Raw genomic sequence first — 21,214 nt, 5'->3', positions numbered from 1 at the left:
CTCACACCATCTCGGCAGTGCCGGTGTGTTCAGGAATGTAGTCACGGGTAATTAAAAGGGCTTTTTATTTCCTTATTACTACATTTCCACGGTATTCTCTCAACTTTTGCCTCCCAAGAGCAGAAATTGGTTCGTTTAGAAATGTTTATTAAATTGCAATGATTTCTGAGAAAAACCACATAGATTTCTGTGGTCTCTCTTCAATGAATCAGTCCGAACCCCAGCGTGGCGTAACCTCCCGCGGGTTAGGTAAGCCTCGTGATTTCCTTTATCCACTTCAGGTACTTGGAGACCCTGGTGTAGATGCCATATTTACCTGGCTTGGCACATTCCTCGCCCCAGCTGGTGATCCCCGTGAGAAACCAGGTGCCCTCAATCTCGGTGGTGTAGGGACCTCCACTGTCACCCCCGCAGGTGTCACTGCCGCCGGCTGGGAAGCCTGCACAGAACATGTTCTGCAGGATGGTGGTGGAGGTGCTCTTGAGGCAGGTTGGCCGGTCAACAAAGGGCACCTTGAGGATCTGGAGGATGGTGGCCGGCCGGCCACGGAAGAGTGTGCTGCCCCAGCCGCTCACCGTCCCCATCCCATGCTTCAGCAGGGTGTTGGTGAACTCCCGGCTGCCGAGGCAGATGGGGGTGACATAGCTGTTGAAGCTGAGTGGCTGGTCCAGCTCCAGGAGGGCAATGTCGTTGTGGTGCTTGTTGATGGTGGCGTTGTACGTGGGGTGGGGAAGGATTTTCACCACTTTACGCCGCTGCTCCGTGTTGTCTTCCTCGTTGGTGTTGTATTCACCTGCAGAGACACACGTGGCTTGGGCTGGACCCCTCTGTGGCCAGACCAGCGGCCGTGCCCTGAGGATGCCACCCCGATGCGATACCAGCCGCACCAGGTGATTGCAAAGGGATGAGCACTGTGTGCCCCAGCCTGCAGGCTGCTCTGAGCCTGGTGCTGGCAAGGCTGCTTGCTCCTTGTCAAGAGGTGTCAGAGGTTCCCCCACAGCAGCATCTGCTGGGTCCCTGCAGCTGGCAGAACCTGAACCCCAAAGTGTGACACCAGGCACACACCGGCCAGTCAAGTGCCAAAGGTCCAGATGGTTTAGCCAAGCTTAGGAACAGCGTGGCTGTTTTGGGATTGAGCACCCTCAAAGAGATGTAAGGGGATGTTGCCCTTGCATCAAAGGAGGGAAAGCCTCTCAAACTGAAAATCTTTGTTTAAAATAAGTCCTTTATTGGTGGAAAGAAACCCAACTTCTCTATTATAAAACCACACAACCATGGGGCAGAATGCAGAATGCAGTGCAGAGGGCTACAAATGCCCCCCCCCCCCCCCCCCAGTGCTCCCAGGTGCCCCTGGGTGCCTGTCGCACGCGGGAGGCTCAGCTGCTCATGATGCAGGGTGCTGCCGGCAGCCTCAGGCTCCTGTGATTGAGTTGCTGGCAGCCTATTACCTCCCCTCCGGCTTGTGTAACAGGTAGAGGGAAGGGAAAATGTTCTCTGCTCTTGGGTTGGCAAATGGGCAGCGCCTGGCTCTGCCTGTAGCCGAATTCCCTCTCCTGCCTGTGAACTGGTTGTGCTGAAGGCTCAAGAGCAGGATGACTTTCCCCCCTCGCTTTCTTGCAGCCCAAGAGACACAGGGCGCGTTTAACCCCTGCTGCGGTATTTCTACATGCTTTGCTGTAATCTCCAGAATATACGATCTCCTCTAAACAATATCTGCAGCGTTCCTGGCCCTGGCAGTGTCCTGTGTCTGCTGCGTCTGCCTGCGAGGAGCAGCACGGAGCCCAGCGAGAGAGGTGAGGCAGCTTTCTGTGTTCACGTTAATGCTGGTGCCTGGCGGAGGCAGCTTTGGTGGCTGATGTGCTCTGTGAGGGTTTCTTTGCAGCGGAGTGTGAACGTCAGCTGCCTCGCAGGCTGTGCTTCTCCAGTGTAAGTGCGAGACAGATGTGGGGGAGACTTTCAGAAGGTTTTTCTTATGCTACGGCTGCTTACTATTGCCGGGGATCTGAAAATATGCTTCAGGGGTTGAAGTGGAGAGGCAAAGAAGGACAGGGAAGGGGAATGCTTCTTCCACCCCCTGCTATCAGTTTCTGGGCCTCCCAGGGTTCTATGTACAAAGCTGAACATTGAGCGTGAATGGACGTAAAGGACTTGGATGTTGTACATAGCACAGGCACAAATTCAATAGTCCCTGAAGCCCTGAAAAAATGTGTTTTGCTTTCTTGACTTGCTGCCTGTCCAAAGTCCTGCCCTGGAAGCCCAGCAGTGCTGCAGAGCAGTGGGAAGGTAGTGCAAGGGGACTTGGCTGGTAACGCATCCTAAATGGAGAGGGTGGGTGACAAGCAGGAGAGAGCCTGAAAGGAGGGACAGTTTGCACACAGGTGCAGCAAATGCAAAACCTCTGCCAGGTGGAAATGTGGTTTTCTGGAGGGAGATTCTTTTTGCGCTGGGCATGTACTTTCTCATGTTAGCAGGTGCAAGGCTGGGCTTTGTGCTGGGCTTTCCAGCAAAACCACCTGAAAGTAGATAGCAAAAAATGCTGTGTGCAAGCTGTGAGCGTTGTCCTGCCAGCACGGGGCAGGTGGTGCCCAGCCCCATGGCACTGGGTCCCCAGGGTCTGGCCAGGCACACCCAGGAGCTCAGCTGCAGTAACGTGGAAGATGAAGACGCAGCTGGAGCCCTCCTGATGAGCTTGTTTCTGTAGACATGAACTCAGCACTTGGAGGTTCAGGTAGAATGTCATTTTTGCCACTGATACATTTCATAGCATTTAAACAGAAAGCATGATTCTTCCATGCCTCCTCTCGGCGCTGCTTGTGGCAATTACTAACCATGTCAGTGTTCCCCTCCTGTAGCCACCGGTGTAACCCTCCTACACTCGATACTCATACAAGGGGAAACAAATAACTTGGAGAAGCTGATTCTGCCACAGCTGTGAAATGTGGCACCACGATGCTTGCCAAGGTGCCATGCTGTTATCAGCAGGCTGCCTAGTGGGCAGTCTGGAACAGCTGGGTTCCACGAGTCAGGGGGGAAAACCCTTTTTTCAAGCAGAGTTAACATTTGTATTGTAAAGTAGCAGTAACACTTGCTGTGCAGTCTGGCCACACTGCCCCTGCCTAAGTCCCCAGAGACCCTACTGTAAAAGCATGCTTTCCTGCATGCCAGCCCCATTTGTCTACTTCAGTCCATAAATTCTTTTTACTTCTAAAGAAGTTAGAACCAAAAGTAGTCATCTCCTTGCAAGGAGCTAGTCAGGTTACTGGTGCCCCTCTTGTGCCAGCCACACAAATTCATTCTCAGAGAGTTGTGTGAAAACTTAGCGTGACCCCCAAGAAGAGCAGAAATCCTGCATGGCCAGCAGAGAGAAAAATCCATCACACAAGCTCATGAAGCAGCATCTCAGCTGAACTCAACAGATTTTTTAAGCAGCCTGGGGTCTTCTCTGGCTCAGGTGTGCTTGCCTGTGGTCAGGTTGAGCTCTGTCTGCAACGTGGTCCGGCAGCTCCGTGGTTTTGGGAGCAAGGACAGACCCAGCTCACCGCTCCCACCAGAGGTGGTGGTACCTGCAGGGGACCAGGCTGCTGAAATGCTGCCATCTGCAACTGGGGCCTCGGTGCCTCAAAGCAACTCATGCCACGTTGCTGCCCATCATGGTGGCATGGGTTCCAGGGCTCTGTGCAGTGCCCTGTGCCTGGCCAGTGCTAGCCCTGCCCGCATCCCTCACCCGCGCTGCCCGAGGGTCTCACCTGCCACAGCGGTGACGTCGTCGCCTGGCTGCAGGCAGTGTGCCGCCGTCAGTACCCATTTCTCATTGATGATGGATGCGCCGCAGAAGCCCACGCCCTGGCTGTCCACCAGATAAACCTGTGGGAGCAGAAGGAAATCATACCTGTGGGTTTGTTAAATAGGCAGGGAAGAGAAGTGAGATGCAGGGGTTTTGTTTGGCTGTAGGACAAGGCTACTTTTAGGCCGTACAGACCCAGTGCTGCCTGAGATGCTGCTCCTCAGGGAGTGCCTGCCTCTCCACCTGCCGCAGAGGGTGGCCAGCACTGCCCCGCACGTGTATTATTGCCCCGCTGAGCTTCTCCCTTTGCTGCCAGGCTGGGAAGGCATAAACCTCCACATAAAACTCAAAGCGTCTGAAATATAACCACTTCTGCCCATGCATCCTAAAACTGTTTTGCTGGTGACTAATCTTAACTAGTTAGCTAGGGACAAAATCTCAACTACCCATTTCATTTGGCCATCTAACTGCCTCAGCACTTATGGAGCACAACCCAGGACATCCCTTATGCTAAAACTTCTAATTAAATTGATCAGCTGGCTCGGAGGATTGTGTTTCAAAGAAGGTTTTCTTTATAATTCACCCATTTTGTTCCTTTCACGTGATGTGGCTCATCACCGTCTATCTGCCTTATACTTCTCACGTATTTACTCGTTTGATGCCTCGTTGGGCAGAGCCGGCTGCACTTTAAGGAGGTCAGCGTCCATAACGCAGAGGATGAAGCTCCCCCATGGCAATAAACCAAAGTGCCTCTGTGCCTGCAGCCACCCCCCTCCATGGAGTCCCACATGGGCTCTGCCCCAGCCCATGCCACCATCCCCGGGAGGGCAGCGCAGGCTGCCAGGGGCTGCTGCGCCACAGAGCCCAGTGGCCACACGTGCCTGCAGGTGCGAGGCTGCCTGCGGAGCCACCAGAGACATGGTTCATAAGACCCATCACTGGGATCTGAGCTCCACAACCACCTTGAACCCCGTGGGGAAGGGAGCACCCCTCCTGGCTGTTGCCTGGATCCCAGCATGTTGAGCATCTTCATTTGCCAGCTGGCAAAAGGGCAACCACATCTTTTTTGGAGGGTGCCTAGGGAGGTAAAGGTCTCTGTGAGCACAGCCAACTAGTCGAACTTGTAACGTGTGAATTTACTTTTTTTTATGGATACCAATTTCTCTTATTTAATTTTCTGGTTCTCCTCTTGACTCTCTGTGAATGCATGGTGGGTGCCAGCATCGCTTATGGTTTGTCCCACAAAAGGCTGTGCCAGAAAGCTCTGCGCGGCTAGGGCAGTGGTACGGCCTCTTCCTTTCAGACACAAAACACAACCTTCCAACAAACCTCCTGCTGCTGCTTCTGGTGGCCGTGTATGTCCCCAGCACATTGCTGGCTTTTTTAGCTCCGAAATGGAGGGCAGATGCCTGCTCCTGACCTTTCTACATACACCCTGCTCACTGTTTCTCTCCCTCAGCAGATGCAGAAGGATTGGCTGATCTGCGTGAATGGGCATTTACGTCCCTGTGCGGGCAGCTTTTCGTTGACATCACCAGTGCCGGTCTGTGCCAGAGCTTGCAACTGAAAGATATTTGCCATTTCTAAAACCTCATCTGGATTTATTACTTCACACTCTCAGCCACTGAGATTTCTGTGCCTGCTGAAGTCAGAGTAGAATTTAAGGGCAGTAGATGACTTTGAAAAAGATCCAAGCTAGGAGCTAACTTTTCTTTTGACAATAATTTTAAAGTACTTGCAGCGTGGTGGGCTGGAGGAGGTTTCTTTGCAGCCCCCCCTCGCCTCTGATGTCATTCTTGGTGAGGCAGAGATGACTAGGATGTTGCAAGTTGGATAAAGAAAGAGCGGCTGGATTCGGTAGAAGTCATACAAGGACAGATCCTTTGTTGGTATAAATTATCATGGATCTGTTGCAACTGATGGAGCTAAAAAATGATCTGCATTGCTCCTTGCAGAGCTCGACCCCTTCAGCCTTCAGCTTAATCATGGTAAATTCATGGACTACTGGGTGATCTGTTGCTATAGCTCAAAACTGGGTCCTTTGTGCCCCACCAGCTAAAGCTGCTGTGGTCTGACTGCTGGCTTTTTTGCCACATAGACCCCCAGCGAGGCAGGTTTTGTTGCTGTGGCATAAAACTGTGAACTGAATGAAGCGGTGCTGCTGTTAGACTTGAGAACAATTGCTAAACTAACCTTAGAGATGGGCTGTGGGTGTGTAGAAGTAACATGGTCTTGCATTCAGAAGGAAATGAATAGAGAGCGCGATTGCTGGGGTGACAGGGGAGCTGCAGAAATGGCCAGTACCTGCCAAGGCACCTCGCCTCTCATGCTGTCTGAGCCACCAACAACTCTGGTGCCCGTCTTAATTATCGGTGTGATTTTCGTGGTGGCGGCGGTGCTGGTTTCTGTGACGTTATCGAGCACCTCGTCATGAGCATCGTCGTCATTATCGGTGGTGATGTTCCAGTGCTCAAAGGTGTTTATGGCTCGGGTGAGCTTGCTCTTCGCTTCAGGAGCTGTGATCTTTCCACAGGGATACGGCACTGGGGGAGAAACAGTCACGGTTACGACTGGCTGCGTATCATGCTGAGGGTTACAGCAATCAAAGGAGCAGTGAGGAGGCAAACGTTGCCTCGTCTCAGCTGCCTATTTTGGGACCGGTACGGAACACGCAGGGCCATGCGCCGGCTGTGTGTTCTGATGCAAGCAGATGTCTGTGCCTTTGAGCTGCAGTGCAGGTAATGTGTAAGAGCAGCAAAAGCAGGAATTGTTTCTGGGCTTTAGAAATGACATCTGAACAGCTTTTAAAAAGAATAAAGCTTGTGCGAGAGTGCACGTCCGACAGGACAGTGCAGCTGTGCCTTTATCTCACGGGATGCTGAGCTGCATACCTGGGAGGCTTGCTGTGGAGGACAGCCGGGCCTTTGGCTGACATTTCTACAGCAAGGAACTCCAGAACAATAAAAGTCCAGCTGGGAGAGGGCAGGAAGTAATATCTGCCAATTGTACAGATAATCCTGCTTGGCACCAAGGTGAGGAAAACATTAATAAACTCTAGAGTTGTAGATTTTCTCTGTTAATGAAGATCTCATCTGTAGGCTCATTTCAGATGAGCTCTTCCCATTTGTCTCCTACGCAGTGTGCGCTGAATGCCTGCTGATAGTGGTAGTTGAAATAGTAAATAGCATCAGGCATTGTCTTTCATCTGAAAAGCTTTTGACAGCACTGTGCAAACAAACATCAGTGTAAAATCAGATGTAAGTGTGGCCTGCTGAGATATTTTTTTCCTTTTTAATACAGTCCACTTTAGGAATAGGGCTTAAATAAGTGTTGAGTGATGGAAAGTGCTATCCTTGAGGTGTGAGGTTAGGCTAGGAAATGAATGTTTCAGAGCCAACAAAAGCTAAGCTTTTGCAGGAAGGACAATTACCCAACCTGAAAGATGATCTTATTTCTAACAGTAAAACTTTCTGGTCCAGTGAAAGTGATACAGCATGTTGGGCAACACAGGCTTGAGCTCTTAATGATCTCCATTAACAGGACTCCCAGCCTAAGATACTTCCTACACTGATTGCTGGAAGTCAGCACTTTCAGGAGCTGGAATTATCCTTGGCTGTAGTTATCAGACCTTCAGAAACTAACTCACCTGTGCAGGTGCCTGCATGCTAGCTTAGGTGTGCAAATCTGTTACTCTCAGGTGTTCGAACTGTGATAGCATCAAATGTTAAATTGACCTTAGATGGCAAAATATTTCTCGACTCGATCTCCTCTTTCCTCTGCCAGATGTGCTTCTGAGATGTTGATGCCCAATTAACTTGCCGTGCTGCAGTAGGTTGGGATTGCACATGTTGGTGTAGTTAGAGGTGTTGTAATAGCCCAGGAGTGAGGTGAAGTTGGGGAATGTAACAGGAACCGTCTATTTTTTAGCCCTTTATGAAGTTGCAGCCTCAAGCAATACATTTCCCTTCCACCCCACTCAATACCACAGCTAAACCACACAGCCTAGTTCCTGCTGAGGGTCTTTGTGTGCAGATGCACACTGTTGGGAGGACTGCATCACCACAAAGCTTCACTTGTTGCCATCCAGCTCAGGTAATTATAAGACAGTGAGTAAGGGCCAGCCATCAAACCGACAATCAGGAGTATTTACAATAAGAAAGATTGTCTTTTTCTGAAAAAGCCCTGAGCATCCTCTATGTAGGATCAGTAACTAAATAGTGGCTCCTATTGGAAGAACACAGGAGTGAGCTCTGGCTGGCTGGACACCAGTGTGTATGCTGGTGTAGGTGAATATCACGTTTCTGCCTCCAGAAAACTACTGATCCGTATCTAGAAATATAAGGCAGCTGCAGGTGGGAGAGGTGCCTGTGCGAGCAGCCATCTGAAATGAGCATTTGCCTTGTGAACAAATTCCTGGACGACTCCCCTCCTTCTCCACCCAACTAGGCTAAAAAGTGTGTTCAAAATGCATCCTTCAAGCCTGACCCCACACCTGCCCTTGGGAAAGTGCAGGGTCAGGCTCTTTACGTTTGCTAACCAGGAAAACAGGGCTGGTTTCCAACAGGAGATTGCATTTCTGTGAGGTTCATGTAGCTAAATCCAGGACAAGACCTTGGAAACTTTCACCCAAATCTCTTAAAAACACGTTAAAGTCAACCTGTAGGTTCACAGGATTTTCCATCTTCATGAAGCCTATAGCCAGCAGCGCAGGAACACACAACTTTCTGCGGTGGGTCATGCCTGCAGAAGTGCTTGCAGCCTCCGTTTTTAATAGCACAGGTGAAGTCTGAAAGAAATGAAAATGAAACTGTGAAAACTCTTTTGAAATACAACTGGTCAGAGATTTGTTGGGACTCGGGCCTTTGGGCTCAGCCTATAACCCACTCTGGTTGTCCCAGACTATGGAAAATGGATGATTGTTTGCAAGGAGTGTTCTCCTTCCGCATCATGTCTCCGCTCATAACGAAGGAGCACGGGGCACCTCTTTGAGAAGGCAGGTTGAAGAATGGCCCTGTGAGAGGTCCTGCCTGGCCCTGGCACAGCGTCCTGCCTCCAACAGCTGCATGTTGCCTGAAATCTGGCAGCCTGACCGTAAAGGACTCCTGCAAATATTTGGTTACAAGCCACGTGATTTCCCTGCCGTCGTGCTGCTCTCCTCCTGCCCTGCGCTTACAGCAATCCAGCCCTGCTGTGGATGCTGGCAGAGAACATCTTGTGTCAAGTGGGAACAAACTCTGAACTCCAGAAGGGCTTTGTCCCGGGATTGTTGCCGGGCTCTGGATTTAAAACCTCAAGCAAAGCCATATGCTCTTCCTGACATACCAATAAATCATTGCAGCCTGACGTGGAAGACCCGTTTCAGCAGGATGTTTGATGAAACGCGTCCCAACCTGAGGCACAGCAAGATTCACGTGACTTGTGTGTGTCTTCTCCCACCCCACCTCACACTCATCTGCGGTGGGAACCCCGTCTCTTGGAGGTGGGAAACCGCTAATCCGCAGACGCCCTTTTAATTCTCAGTGAGTTTTCAAATAACTTCACAGCAGATTAACTCCACTCCTACTTCCTCAAGGACACCTCCCTTCCTGTAGCCATTTTAATACCATCATTTACTATTTTTACAGAGCTCTTTTTCACGCCTCACTTCTAGCTCTATTTTTGTTCCTGTCTCACTTCCACAAGAAATCTGCAATGAGACTATTTAAATTTGATGCAGCTTTGAAATGCTCTTTTTAACGTACACTCCTCTCTTGCCAGAGCAGAAGCACAACTAGAAAGAGAATCTTTTATTAGTGCAGTGAGTCTAGCACATTATGTGAGCCGCACAGCCCCTGATTATATCATAAATATAAGAGCTGAATATCCCACTTGCTTAAATTATCAGCTGTTTGGTTTTCATAAACTCCTCAACCCATCAGGAAAATATTTGCCTTTTGTTTGCCTTCTGAATCAAGGTTGCTAGTGATAATTATAATTATGAATTTAGCAGAGTGCCATTGAGAGGAGGTTGTGATAATCCTGCCCTGCTCAGCACCTGCTGCCCAGCCTGGAGTGGGGAAAGGACGGGAGGGGTTGAGAGCACAGGGGCCCCATCGGGGTCGGTGGAAAACTGTCGTTTTCAGCAGGTGAGCATGTCACCCCTGATTGACAAGCAGCCCCGGAAAGGCTTGTGCTGGGGAGATAAAGGAAGGTCTCTGTGTCAACATTTGCACTGGCAGCCGCAGCGTGCCCAAACAAAAGACCTTGAGCCTGTGTCTCTCTTGAACCCTGCGTAAGAGCGGGCACCTCGGTGCTCAGCAGAGGTGGAGCTGGGGCTCCACCAAGGACAGGAGAGGACAGAGACATCCGCTCCTGTATCCCCAGGCATGTCCCCCTGTAATCCTGTTGCCAACAGGCTGAATTTGCACGTTTAGGTAGTGCCTAACAGCAAGGCAAAACATGTCTGAAACTGTCCCCTAGTGGGGTGGAACTCTGCACCCACTTGGATCTGATGTGGTTTCAAGTAGGGCAGAACACCCACAGGATGAGCCCCCGGTACGTACCTATCTCACAGTTTCTGCCTTCGTACCCAGCTGGGCACCAGCACACATAGGAACTTACTGCGTCCTTGCAAACGGCTCCATTTTTGCATGGATTGGGGTCACACTGGTCTCCATCTTGGAGAGAAGACAGGAGAACAAACAAACATGAGCATCCACCACGGCTGGTGCCGACTAAGCACTGGAGCCTTGTTTTGTGCAAGCCTCCTGTCAAAGACGAGCAAGAGACTGCACACCTTCCTTCTTTGTGATGGAAAATAGAGTCAGATCCTGGCTCCCAAGTGCACAACAGCCGACCTCAGCACCGGGGTAGCGTCAGCAGCGGTGCTTCGTACCGAGTCCTGATTAGGTGCCCCGTCCCCTGTGTGTTAATTCCACCCGTTTCAGCAGAACTCCTCTTCAGTCTCCCTCGTTAGAAAAGTTAGACAAAGATAGAAAGTTTGCTTCCTCAAGAACAGTTAGGATTTCCTAATCTGAATCATTCTAGCGCTACTGTCTTTGTCCTCTGAAGGTTTGGGCTTGTCCACTAGGGTTCGGAGACCTCTCCGTGTATTAGATTGAGAGCCTCAGTCACTCGTTCTTTCTACATCTTGTGCTACTATGAATTGGCCTAGATTTTTCTTCATATGTCAGGGCTTTTATTTTCACAGTTGCCTACAGCTCAGAAGTTAAGGCTTTAATAAAAATACCCAGCATTGCAAAACTGGTGATCTAACACCTTGGAGGAGTGACTCAGTGACGTTAAATTACAGGGAAATGCGCTTTGAAATGGTTCTGCAAAGGCACGGAGGAAGGGGAATGTTGTTTGTGTCCCACCAGTAAGTGTGGCTGCTAACGGTGCTTTCAGGAACGGGCTGGAATACAACAGGCAGATTGCAAACAGGGACAAAACGGTGGTGTCTTGCCTAAGGGGTGGTGCTGGGGTTTGCATGTAAGGGGGGGGCTGCGGGGTTATTGCTGCCCGGTGAGGGCAATCGGGGCTTGGTACCACTTGGGTGCTGTGCGAGGGGTGATCTCCTGCAGGCTGCACACGTTGGGAATGGCAGCTTGTAAGCGGAACAGTAAAGCAGGCACTTTGGGTGATAGGGAAATATATGGTGCTCGTTATTTTTGAAGAGTGGCAGGGAAACAAATGCAGTGCTGAGTTTCAGCAGCTGGGTTTTCGGAGGACAGTCCTACAGTGAAAATGTAACTTTTTTTTATTTTATAGTCTGGACTGAATAATCTGAATTATTTAAGGCTTTTTAGTGAGATGCTCTGGGTGCTTTGCCAATCTACAAAGCAGTTCATTTATTGAAAGGCCCTTAAAATTAGTTTCAGATTGTTTTGGTGGGCATTGAAATCTTTTCGGTAAGGGGCTGAGGAGTCGCTGGGGGTGGAGGCTGAAAAGGAGAAAATGGATGGTGGAAAGCAGATGGTGGAGAAGCAAGGGTTTGGGGCCACTGGTGTGAATTGGAAACAGCCATTTGCTATGAGCACGTTGAAGCTCCACTTTAATATGGCATTTCTAGGGATCCACGCTGTGCTTGCGCGAGGCTGTGCCTTAGCTGGAGATCTCTGCTTGAGAACAGAACATTTGCTGTTTGCTGGAGGGGTGTTAATTCTTGCTGTCTGGTTTTACTCTGTACCATGGGTGAAACTAGAAGCCCAGAGCTGGACCTGGGCTGAATGGATCCAGTGGTCTGCGTGAACTGGTTTTGTTCTGTGAGGTTTTTGAAGTTTATTCAAAAAACCTGCTTGAACAAAGGAAATGTTGTTGTTGTTGGTTGCAATTTGTTTACAAATGGGAGAGGCCCAGGCTGGGTGGCTGCAGGATTTAGGGTGCGTGACTCTGACTAGCTCTGTCATAACACAGTTTCTGAATGCTGGAATAAATTTGCTTCAATAAACATCATGCTACTTATGCACTGAGAGGTGAATATTATACATTTGAACATGAAAAAAGCAGCTCTTACCAATATATGTTTTCCAGAACTCCATCTGCAAAGGAAAAAAAAAATATATTTTCTTTCGATTTCTAATTTCTGGGCACTGCCTGACTGAAGCAGTAAAGGGATGACTCAAAAGCTAAAGCAAAAAACTTGCAGGAAAACAACCACCTCCGTCATCCCAATGGTCACGAACAAACCTTTAAAGCAGTTCCCCAGCCCATCTGATGGATCACAAAATAACGATATCATAAAGCACGGTAGCTGCTGCCTTTGGCCCCTGCAGGTTTGCCCTTGCTGTTCACTTCTCCTTCCCCCTCTGCCTGGCCTGAAAGGCTCCTGGAGGTGCAGACTGGGGGGAACGAGGTGTTGCCGTTTTGCAGCAGTGATACTCACTGTTTTCTCTGTGTTTTCAAACACTTCTCGGGCTTCTTCAAAGCTGCATTTTTCTTCTATGCATTCTCTCTCGAGGTTCCCAGGAATAACCTCTTCCAGCCTGTTTGAATTGGCTCGCCTTTGCCTGTGCAGAACCGAGCTCGCCTCTTTGCTCTCGAGGAAGACTGCAATTTGAAAAGAAATAGGAGCTAGAGAGGAGCATGTGCCATCATGTGGTGCAGCTGGGATGGGCTGTCCCGGCTCTGTTCTAGAAAGCAATCCCCGTTCTTGCATTCACCCCCTTATCCCCCCCGCCCCCATTGCCCCATGGCCAGGGACATTTCAGGAGTGTTATCGTCTACTTGAGGTTTCTTTGGTGTCTAACTTACGTGCAATTCAGAGGATCAAATCTGGAGAGCCAAGGGTCAAAGCAGTCAATAGACAGACATGGCTGATGGTGAGGGGGTGATTAGGAGCACTGAAGTTTGATGCTTAAAATACCCTAAAGTGGATGGTATGACTGTCTCCTGTCATAGATGCACAGACCGGAATAAGCTATTTGAGAGGAGGAAATAATACGTTTTTTTCATGCTGCTGCTTGGTGAGGTCTTGCTGGACACAGAAATTGTCATGTTTTAGCTGCCTCTGCCTGTTCTGGCTGTGAAAAGCCATTTGCCTCTGCAAGCAGCCATGGCCCTTGGAAGCCACAGGCCATTTGCTTCTCTCCCTGCTCCTCAGCCTTGCCGATGTGCTGGGGTACCACCAGTTCCTGCTGGCAGGAGGGGTGACATGAGCCCTCCTCACCTCCTGGACCACATCATGTCAACGAGGTGGTGGGCATCCTCCTTCACCTTGCTGACCAAGTGCCTGGGCAGGCACCACCAGCAGAGAGCTGCTGGTGCTGCAGGGACCCACAGTCTAGCTGGGATGTCTGCAGTGGCCACCAGCCTTCCCATGGTGGCTGCCTGGTGAGGGACAGAAGGACGTGCAGTCCCATCATGGTGGTACCGTGAATGCTCTCCCAGCAGGGCCACGTGTCCCATCGGCAGGGGCAGCAGCAGCAGCCCTCCTGTGGCAGCCACCTACCAGTGTTTGCTCCTGACCCACCCCTCGGAGACCCCCGCCTCTGCTGAGCACTCTTCCCCCATCCCACCACTCTAAAAAAGAAATTGTTCCTCCAGAGGAACTTCCTGCTTTTTTGCCTCCCCAGCCTCAAGCCCCAGCCACCTCCTGGCACTTGCAGCCACATTCCCTGTTGTCACCAGATGGCACGGTAGAGCAGCTCTTGGAGCTGCTGGTGGCCATTCTGGACGTGGACCCTTATCTAGGGTCTCTGTGCTGGAAGGGGTTCCAGCACCCGTGGCTCTGGCCCCTCTGCTGGTTAAGGAGAGCACAGGCTCAGCCAGGTGGGCAGAGGAGAGTGAGGTGCAAGTACCAGCCACTCGCTCCTTCTCATGGCTACCTGCTGCTCTTGATCCAGAGCAGATCCCAGCCCCTCCCAAGCCGCAGAGTATCAGGTTTGTTGAACTCTCATGAGCCCCAGGTAGATTGTTCTGATTTACACCATGCCGCTGATGGTGTAACCAGCCCCTGCACCTAAAGATCTCTCTGCAGCAGACTGAACTAACAGTTTTTGCAATGTACAGCAAGCTTGCACCTCCGCCTTCCTCATGCTGGTGTGTTTTTGGTTAAAAAGGAGGAGTGCATTAAAATCCTGACCTTAGTCTGTTTGGCAGTAGATGTTGATGGGTAAAGCACTGGCCTCTGAAGAAGCCAGGCTTGTTTCAAATGCTGCAGCCCCTGTGGGGTGGCTGGTCCCCTCCCAGCTCAGGGTGGTTTATGTGTGGGACACAAATGTACATCCCCCAGCGAGCCTGCTCTGCCGAGCGAGGTGCTGAGAGCATGGTGGCACTGCGGGGGTGCACAGCCTCGCTGGAGACCTGTCCCCTTCTCCCCATGGCACGGGCTGCAGCCTCCAGCTTGTCCCCAGGCTGGGCAGAAGAGTTTCAGGTGGGAACGGTGGAGCAGCCTTCCTTGGTTTTGTAAGGCTGTTGGGGTCTCCATGTGCTTCGTGCCCGGGGAACCCGATGTGGGGCAGCCACACATTGCCCTGCGTGAAGCAAAGCAGCCGCGTTAGACCCACTCCTCCATCTCTTCCCAGTGGGTTGTGCCAGGCACCTGCTGTAATTAACCCGTGTAATGGGAGAGAACTCAGTTTAATGAATGCAGCTTTGCCTCCCTCAGATCCCTCTAGGCTTTCTCCGTTGCTTACTGATCCCACATGCTGCTTTACAAGCGATACTTGGTTTGAACTGAAGGTTGCAGGCTCCGTGGGGTCACAGGCATGGTACTCACCCTGGCTGGAAACCATCCTCACACCACGAATGTGCTCACATGCGACTTGCCAACTTCTGAACCAGTATCGGAGGGAGTGAGGTGGGTCTCTGGGCCAAGGGGCTGTGGGACAGACCTGGCTTGCCAGCTGAGTATAGTATTTTCTAGGAGGTACCCCTGGGTGGGCGGTGATCCCAACACAAAGTTCTGCTCACTTTTCCTTGCTAAGCAAACATTTTGGAGAGAGGCTTTTTTTTTTTTTTTTTTTTTTTTTGAACATGTTACTTGCAATGTTTTAATGAAAGAAGAAAGTCCAGCCTTGCACCAAACAAGTACTCGCACTGGACGTGAACCAACCTCTGCTGGAACTGTTGCTGCTACAAATAAATCAAGCAACAGCCTGCATTACTATGTGTGATTGCCCACATCCATCAGCTGTTCTATCTTGTCTACAATTTTGGCTGCATCTTAGTCTTAAATTCATGCTGGTTTTGGCTTTGAATTGTTCTCGCAGTACTGAATCCAATGACTGATTTATGGATGTGAGTACTTGTTTGTACTCCAGGACAAAGTGATGGCACACGCAGCAGTGTGGATGTTATTCCACCAGCAATGCTCTCCCCTTTTTTTCCTTCTGTGTGTGGGTGCCTGCATTCTAAAATGGCTGAATCAAGCGCTGAAGGCTTAAAAGCTGCAAAAAATATTTTTTTTAAATCCATTCTAAAAATTAATCCCTGTGACACATTCTGTGTAAAATCAGCATAAAAACTATTATTTCATTCCCGAGAAAAGAACCGGAGCTTCAAAAAGAGGAGCTACGAAACGCAGCAATCCCTCTGAGCTCTCACCTCTATAAGACTGCACAAGCTGTCCACCGTCAAGTGACAGACCGTGTCACTTCACCTGTGTCAGTAACCCCCTGCACCCAAAAGTGAACATCTTGCCAGGTTTTAAATGAACCCACCTGTTCTTTCGGCACCCAGACAAGCTCCCAGAAGACAAATGGAGAGTACAAGGAGGATGTTTGCCATCTTCCTCCCACTGCCCAAACCTCTTGCTAACAAATTGTTCGGGTGGCGGAGCTCAGTCAATAGTTCCAAAGTGCAAGTGCTTGTTTATTTACTCTGGGTAACCCTTTAATTTAAGCTCCCCAGATGTGCCATTGCTGAAGCTTGAAATGGCAACGCGGGTCTTATTGGAGGGGGCACGGCCACGTACAAGAAACCTGCTAGGTAGCTGCAGTCCTTGGGCTCATCTCCTCCCCTGTAGGATATTACTGCCACTTTTGGGGGCTGAGCATGGCACAAGAATAAATGAATTCAGCGTCATGAACTTCTTTGAAGCACTGCATTTACCATACCTACCCAGGTGATATTGTTGGCCGTATGAAAGTACACAGCAGCATTTGCACAGGCTTCAGCACAGTCCACATTTAATCCAAAAGAGCCAGCACAATTCCCTTGAAGGTGGCCCTGGGGCTGATGGTTCCTTTAGGGGAGCAGGCACCCGTGGAGCAGGGCAGCCTCTGCCCAGGCAGGGTCACTGGCTGCTCCTCATCCACACTGGACACAGAGTGGATTGAAGGAGAGGGAAGATGGGGGAAATAGGGGAAAAAAGCAAGTTTTCACACAGGAAAGAGTAAGTTTTCATGTGAAACCATAGGGTACTTACAACTTTTAAAACCCATTTCTTCACTTCTTCTGACTTCCCCTTAATACGAAGAGCCATTTCAAGGTGAGTAATTGCTTTTGGGAAAATACTGAATATTGTGAAAATATAAATGAAACATTCACTTCTGGAAATGTCAAAAATCTCCCCCCTACCTCCTTCCTTGAGGAGCTGTAGGGAAAGTGGGCCAAAATCATTTATCCCACCCTGCGGGGGGCTTGTGGGCTTTCTGCCGATGACCCGTTCCTCAACACCTGCTTCTGTCCCCACTCCCCGGGCACAGGGCAGAACTGAAACCCACCATTGCACCGTGCAAACTGGGGCTTGCAGTGCTCTGCCTGACTACAAAAAGGTCCCGTCAGAGGCATTTTAAAGTAGAACTCCATTTCTGAGTGTGCTGCTGGTGCTGTTTGGTACTGGCTTAGTTCTACTACTGTACTTCAGAAGAGCGGCAAGAGGCTGGCAGGCTCTGATGGCTTGTTAAAGCAGAAGAGCTAGAAGAGGAAAGCTGGCAGGTTTCACAAGTTTCCAGCAAAGTGAGATGGATATTCTGCTATTGTCAATGCAAGGGAATCCCATAGTGTTTTTCACAGCACCATGAGGCTCACAAGCAGGCTAAGGCTGCCGGGTGAGACGCAGGGTACGTTTGGTGCTGGATGTGCCTGCGTCTCCCAGGCTGGAGAGCTATTAGGTGCTATGAGGCTACAGTAACCCTCAGGTAGTTGTTCAAGTGTTTGCTTGAGCTTATGAACCATAAATTCTGTGCACTCCATCTGAAAAATTAAAAATGTTCCTTCGCGCAGCAAATGGGAGAGACGTTGATGGTTGTATTGGTGTTTAGAGTTACTTTTGTATGCAGAAAGAACCGATCAGCTGCAGGTAAACACAAGATGCTGAACGTGAGTTACAGCCTTGCGAGATCTGTGTTGCCTAGGTGGAAAAATTCCTTTATCTTCCTTTTCTTGAGCAAACAAAAGGTCCTGAAACCTATAATTCATCTTGTTTCTTCTTGCTCCACTTGAAATTATCTTTATTCATGACTGACAGTAGCTTTTGTTATCAAATTTCTGTGGCAGATAAATGAGTTAGGATGAGGTAATGTGCTGTTGATGTAAATTGAATGCAAAGTAAAGAAGGTAGTGATCATCCTTCATTTTCTGTGCATAAGAAAATGCAAATGTGAGAAAATAAATTGAGCTAAAATGCTGAAACAATACGTCTCCTATCAATAGAGGAGTACAGAGAATGGCCTGCCATAACAAAGGATAATTAGAATCTCATTACTGTAAATATTTTTCTTTAGAACATAGGTCAGTCAAATTATTTTTGGTTTATGGTGCATATTTCACTTGTAATAGTATTTGCAACATTATTGCTAATTAATCGTCACAAAATGCCAACATCATTAGAATAAACAAGGCTATTAATACAAATAATTTCTATTGTTTACTACTATTGCTGTCAACTTCGGGAGCACTAAATTGGAAGCCAAGTGTTTCTTTTTATTTATTTTGCAAACAAAATACCCAGAATTGCAACCCCTACCATGGACACTTTGAGGATGAAAGCTTTGCTGTTCAGGTGGATGACATAAATCAGATCTTGATATACTTTGACTACATTCTCAAAAGAAGGCTATTTAAAATACATACCCAAGCCATGTTCCTTCCTATTAAACAGGTTTTTTGCAGCAACAAGCTGCTAGAAGATGCTTCTTTCAGTTTGAGGTGTTAGGTTTGGAGGGGTTTTTTTTGTTGAAATATCCCTTTTTTTGTTGGAATGGAACTGTCACACACATGTGGCTGCTGGACATGTGTTTGTGTCAAAGGCAGAAGGTGCTGGCAGGGGTGCAGGACAGCATGTTCCTGGCAGGGCCACCACCTCAGGCTTGGCAACTGCCCGTCTTTCGGAGAAGCTTTCTGCTGCAAAATGAAATAAAGTTTATGAGAAGTCAGAACAAGAAAGCTATTTCCATTTTAATCTGATAGATTTTTTTTAAATGTGCTCTGGCTGCACAGATCAATAATGTTAAAGAGCCTGATGGCTTGCGGATCTTTTTAAAGGATTGTTCATAATCTCCCTTGTCTCCAAATGCACTCTTTTAAGCAAAAAATCCTCACTCAAAACCTTAACCAAATTGCAATTTGCCCTTGCCCTCTAGACAGTTACGGCAAGTAATCTTTCCTTAACCAAGAGCAAACAAGCTGTTTGGGGGAGGGGGGTTGAGGGAAGCCATAAAAAAAAAAAAAACCAAAGCAAAACCTCAAATCCAGGGAAAGTAATGCTTGATGTTTTGGTTGGGGTTTTTTTCCCTTTTTTTTCTTTTCTTCTTTATTTGATTACTTTGAAGTCCCTGGCTTTTTCTAGAGCAGTGATTGTGGGAAGTTATCCAAATATAGAGACAGCACAGCTATGGAGTCCTTTGCAGTGCCTATCATTCTGTTGTAATGATTAACATACTGGAGAAAGTACCAATTCTGTTAAAAGACCCATAGCCTCTAGAGATACTAGGGTGTATTTGGACATCAGTGGCATTAGTGACCTACCTCAGGTGAGGATATGCCCTCAGCTTTCACAGGTGGATGTGGAAGCCTTGTCCCCGGGGTGGTGGTTCTGGGCTGGTGGGATGGCAGGGGCAGGAGATGCTGCTGGTGACTTTGGTCCTGTGCTGTGGGAGGGGTATTCAGGCTTTGGTAATGTGGAATAGTGACCAGGACCAACTCCTCAGTGACAGCAGCATACAGTTTGTGCAGGAGCAGTGCTGGCTCATAGCTCTCCCATCCCTAAAAGCCTCTCCCCTACTCCCCGCATCCCTCTCAGGGCTTTCGGTTCATGTGTTGGGCATTTTTCTTCTGCTTTTGTGCAGAGGCTTCAATACTTGTGCCAAGAAACGGGCTTCTCCTGCTGAATTCCCTCCAGACACATCCATTGCGGTTAGCACTTAAGCTCCGTCCCTCCCATTTTATTCAGTTTTTAATTAGACTCCTGAACAGGAGCACAGAGCAAACTCTGCTTTCATCTGGGAGATCCTGTGGCTGTGAAATATTTAAGGGAAGTAAATAACTGTCAGAAAGTAAATCAGACCCTGACTTTACGTGAGTGTAAAAGCGCTTTGAAATAGTCTCATTTGAATAGAAGTTCCTCACGTTGAGTGGCAGTAAGAAACAGCAACACAGGCAAAAAATTCCCTATGTAGAAGGTAAACACAATTACTAATTCATGGAGCAGCATGTTTCACAGAAGCAGCTTTAATATCTTTTTTTGCAGTTTGATTTTAAATAGGCCAGATTAAAAGGAAATCTGGATTTGGTTTGGTCATCATCTTTTCAGAAAGTGGAGTGCAAACACAGATGCAACACGCGGCTGAAGTTAGTCTAAATTTAGGCTTCGCCATCTCAACTTCAGACTCTGGATAAAGCAATGAAACAAAGCTCAGAGGACACAGCAGCTCCAGCAGGTTTTGATGGGTCAGGTAGATCAGCAAGCTCAAACATCATCATACAGAACAAGAACTAAATTAAATATAAGCTCCAAAGTTGGCTTGCCGCTGTGTTTGGCACAAGATGACACAACCCCTCTTGCAGGCCAGGCACGTGTGTCCTGCCCCAGGCTTGCTGACGTGAATGTGAGTTCTGGAGGTTGCTTTGAAACAGATCTCTGAAAGATGTTTCTCTCTCCTCCAGAAAACCCATTGCTCCCATCTGCTGGTGGTATCAGTAGCATGGTGACCTAGAGAAGTGCTCCTGGACCAGGGCTCGAACAGAGATGAGTTAACTCCAGCCAGCAGCATCCAGCTGAGCAGAGGGAGCTTGTTCCCTTCTTTGCTCTTGGGAAAGGATTCACCTTGCCTTGCTGTGATGCCTGTTGATGGAGAGTCTCTCTCTTTCTCTCCCTTTCTGTTGACTAGAAAAGGAGCCTTGACTGACAGTTTACGCTATATGTCAAACTTTATTTTTGGATAGTTAAAACCAAGGTGAAATGAGTCTCAACCAGCACATCCAAACCCACCATAGTCAAAACCCTTGCACTTAACTCCACACTGAGCTTAAAGCAATAACATTCAGTGTTCCCACTCTGCCCATTTTCTACACCAATGTTTGACTATGACCTTGTTCGTTTTCTTTGCCTTAACCATATTCTACCTGGAGTTTCTATTTTCTCATTGTACCAGGGCATCTTTGTGCCCTATTCATCTTTTCCATCTCCCTTTCTTTCTACTGTCTTAATAATTTGCCTTATTGCCCTTTAGGGACAAAACTGTCTGTGGTATTAACATTACAGTCTAAGGGGAGGATATGCAGAGAAGAGATAAGGGTAACTCTAATCTGTGTATCCCTAATTGATACCACCAGCCAGCTCTGTGAGTCATAGGTACTTGAAGCGGTGGCACCTGAAGCTTGTCCTCTGCTAAATAAATGTGGTCTTAGAACACACGTTCTAGCTGGCTGACTTGGGAGGAACTGGAAGAGCTGAGAGCCCTCTGTAACGCTCAGACCTGCTGCAAGAGGCAGTCACTAGTCGACATTTGGAGAAAGGGACCTCATGGTCTTCATTCTCTGCTCACGCCAACACATACGATGGAAGAA

The 21,214-nt window shown here is 48.7% G+C and overlaps 1 protein-coding gene across 1 annotated transcript; it reads right to left on the bottom strand.

Annotated features, from left to right (window-relative positions):
• Positions 1-48: 48 nt before the first annotated feature.
• On the bottom strand, positions 49-16,051 carry F9 (coagulation factor IX). Its single transcript, XM_037408093.1, has 8 exons — positions 15,925-16,051; positions 12,648-12,811; positions 12,279-12,303; positions 10,327-10,440; positions 8,442-8,570; positions 6,089-6,327; positions 3,747-3,864; positions 49-793 (listed from the first exon to the last, which is right to left on the bottom strand). The coding sequence occupies exons 1-8, from the start codon at positions 15,989-15,991 to the stop codon at positions 246-248; spliced, it is 1,404 nt and encodes a 467-aa protein (XP_037263990.1). The 5' UTR covers positions 15,992-16,051; the 3' UTR covers positions 49-245.
• Positions 16,052-21,214: the final 5,163 nt, after the last annotated feature.

Source organism: Falco rusticolus, chromosome 14 (genome assembly GCF_015220075.1).
Source record: "Falco rusticolus isolate bFalRus1 chromosome 14, bFalRus1.pri, whole genome shotgun sequence".
NCBI lineage: Eukaryota > Metazoa > Chordata > Aves > Falconiformes > Falconidae > Falco > Falco rusticolus.
This window is presented reverse-complemented; position numbering and strand designations above follow the sequence as displayed.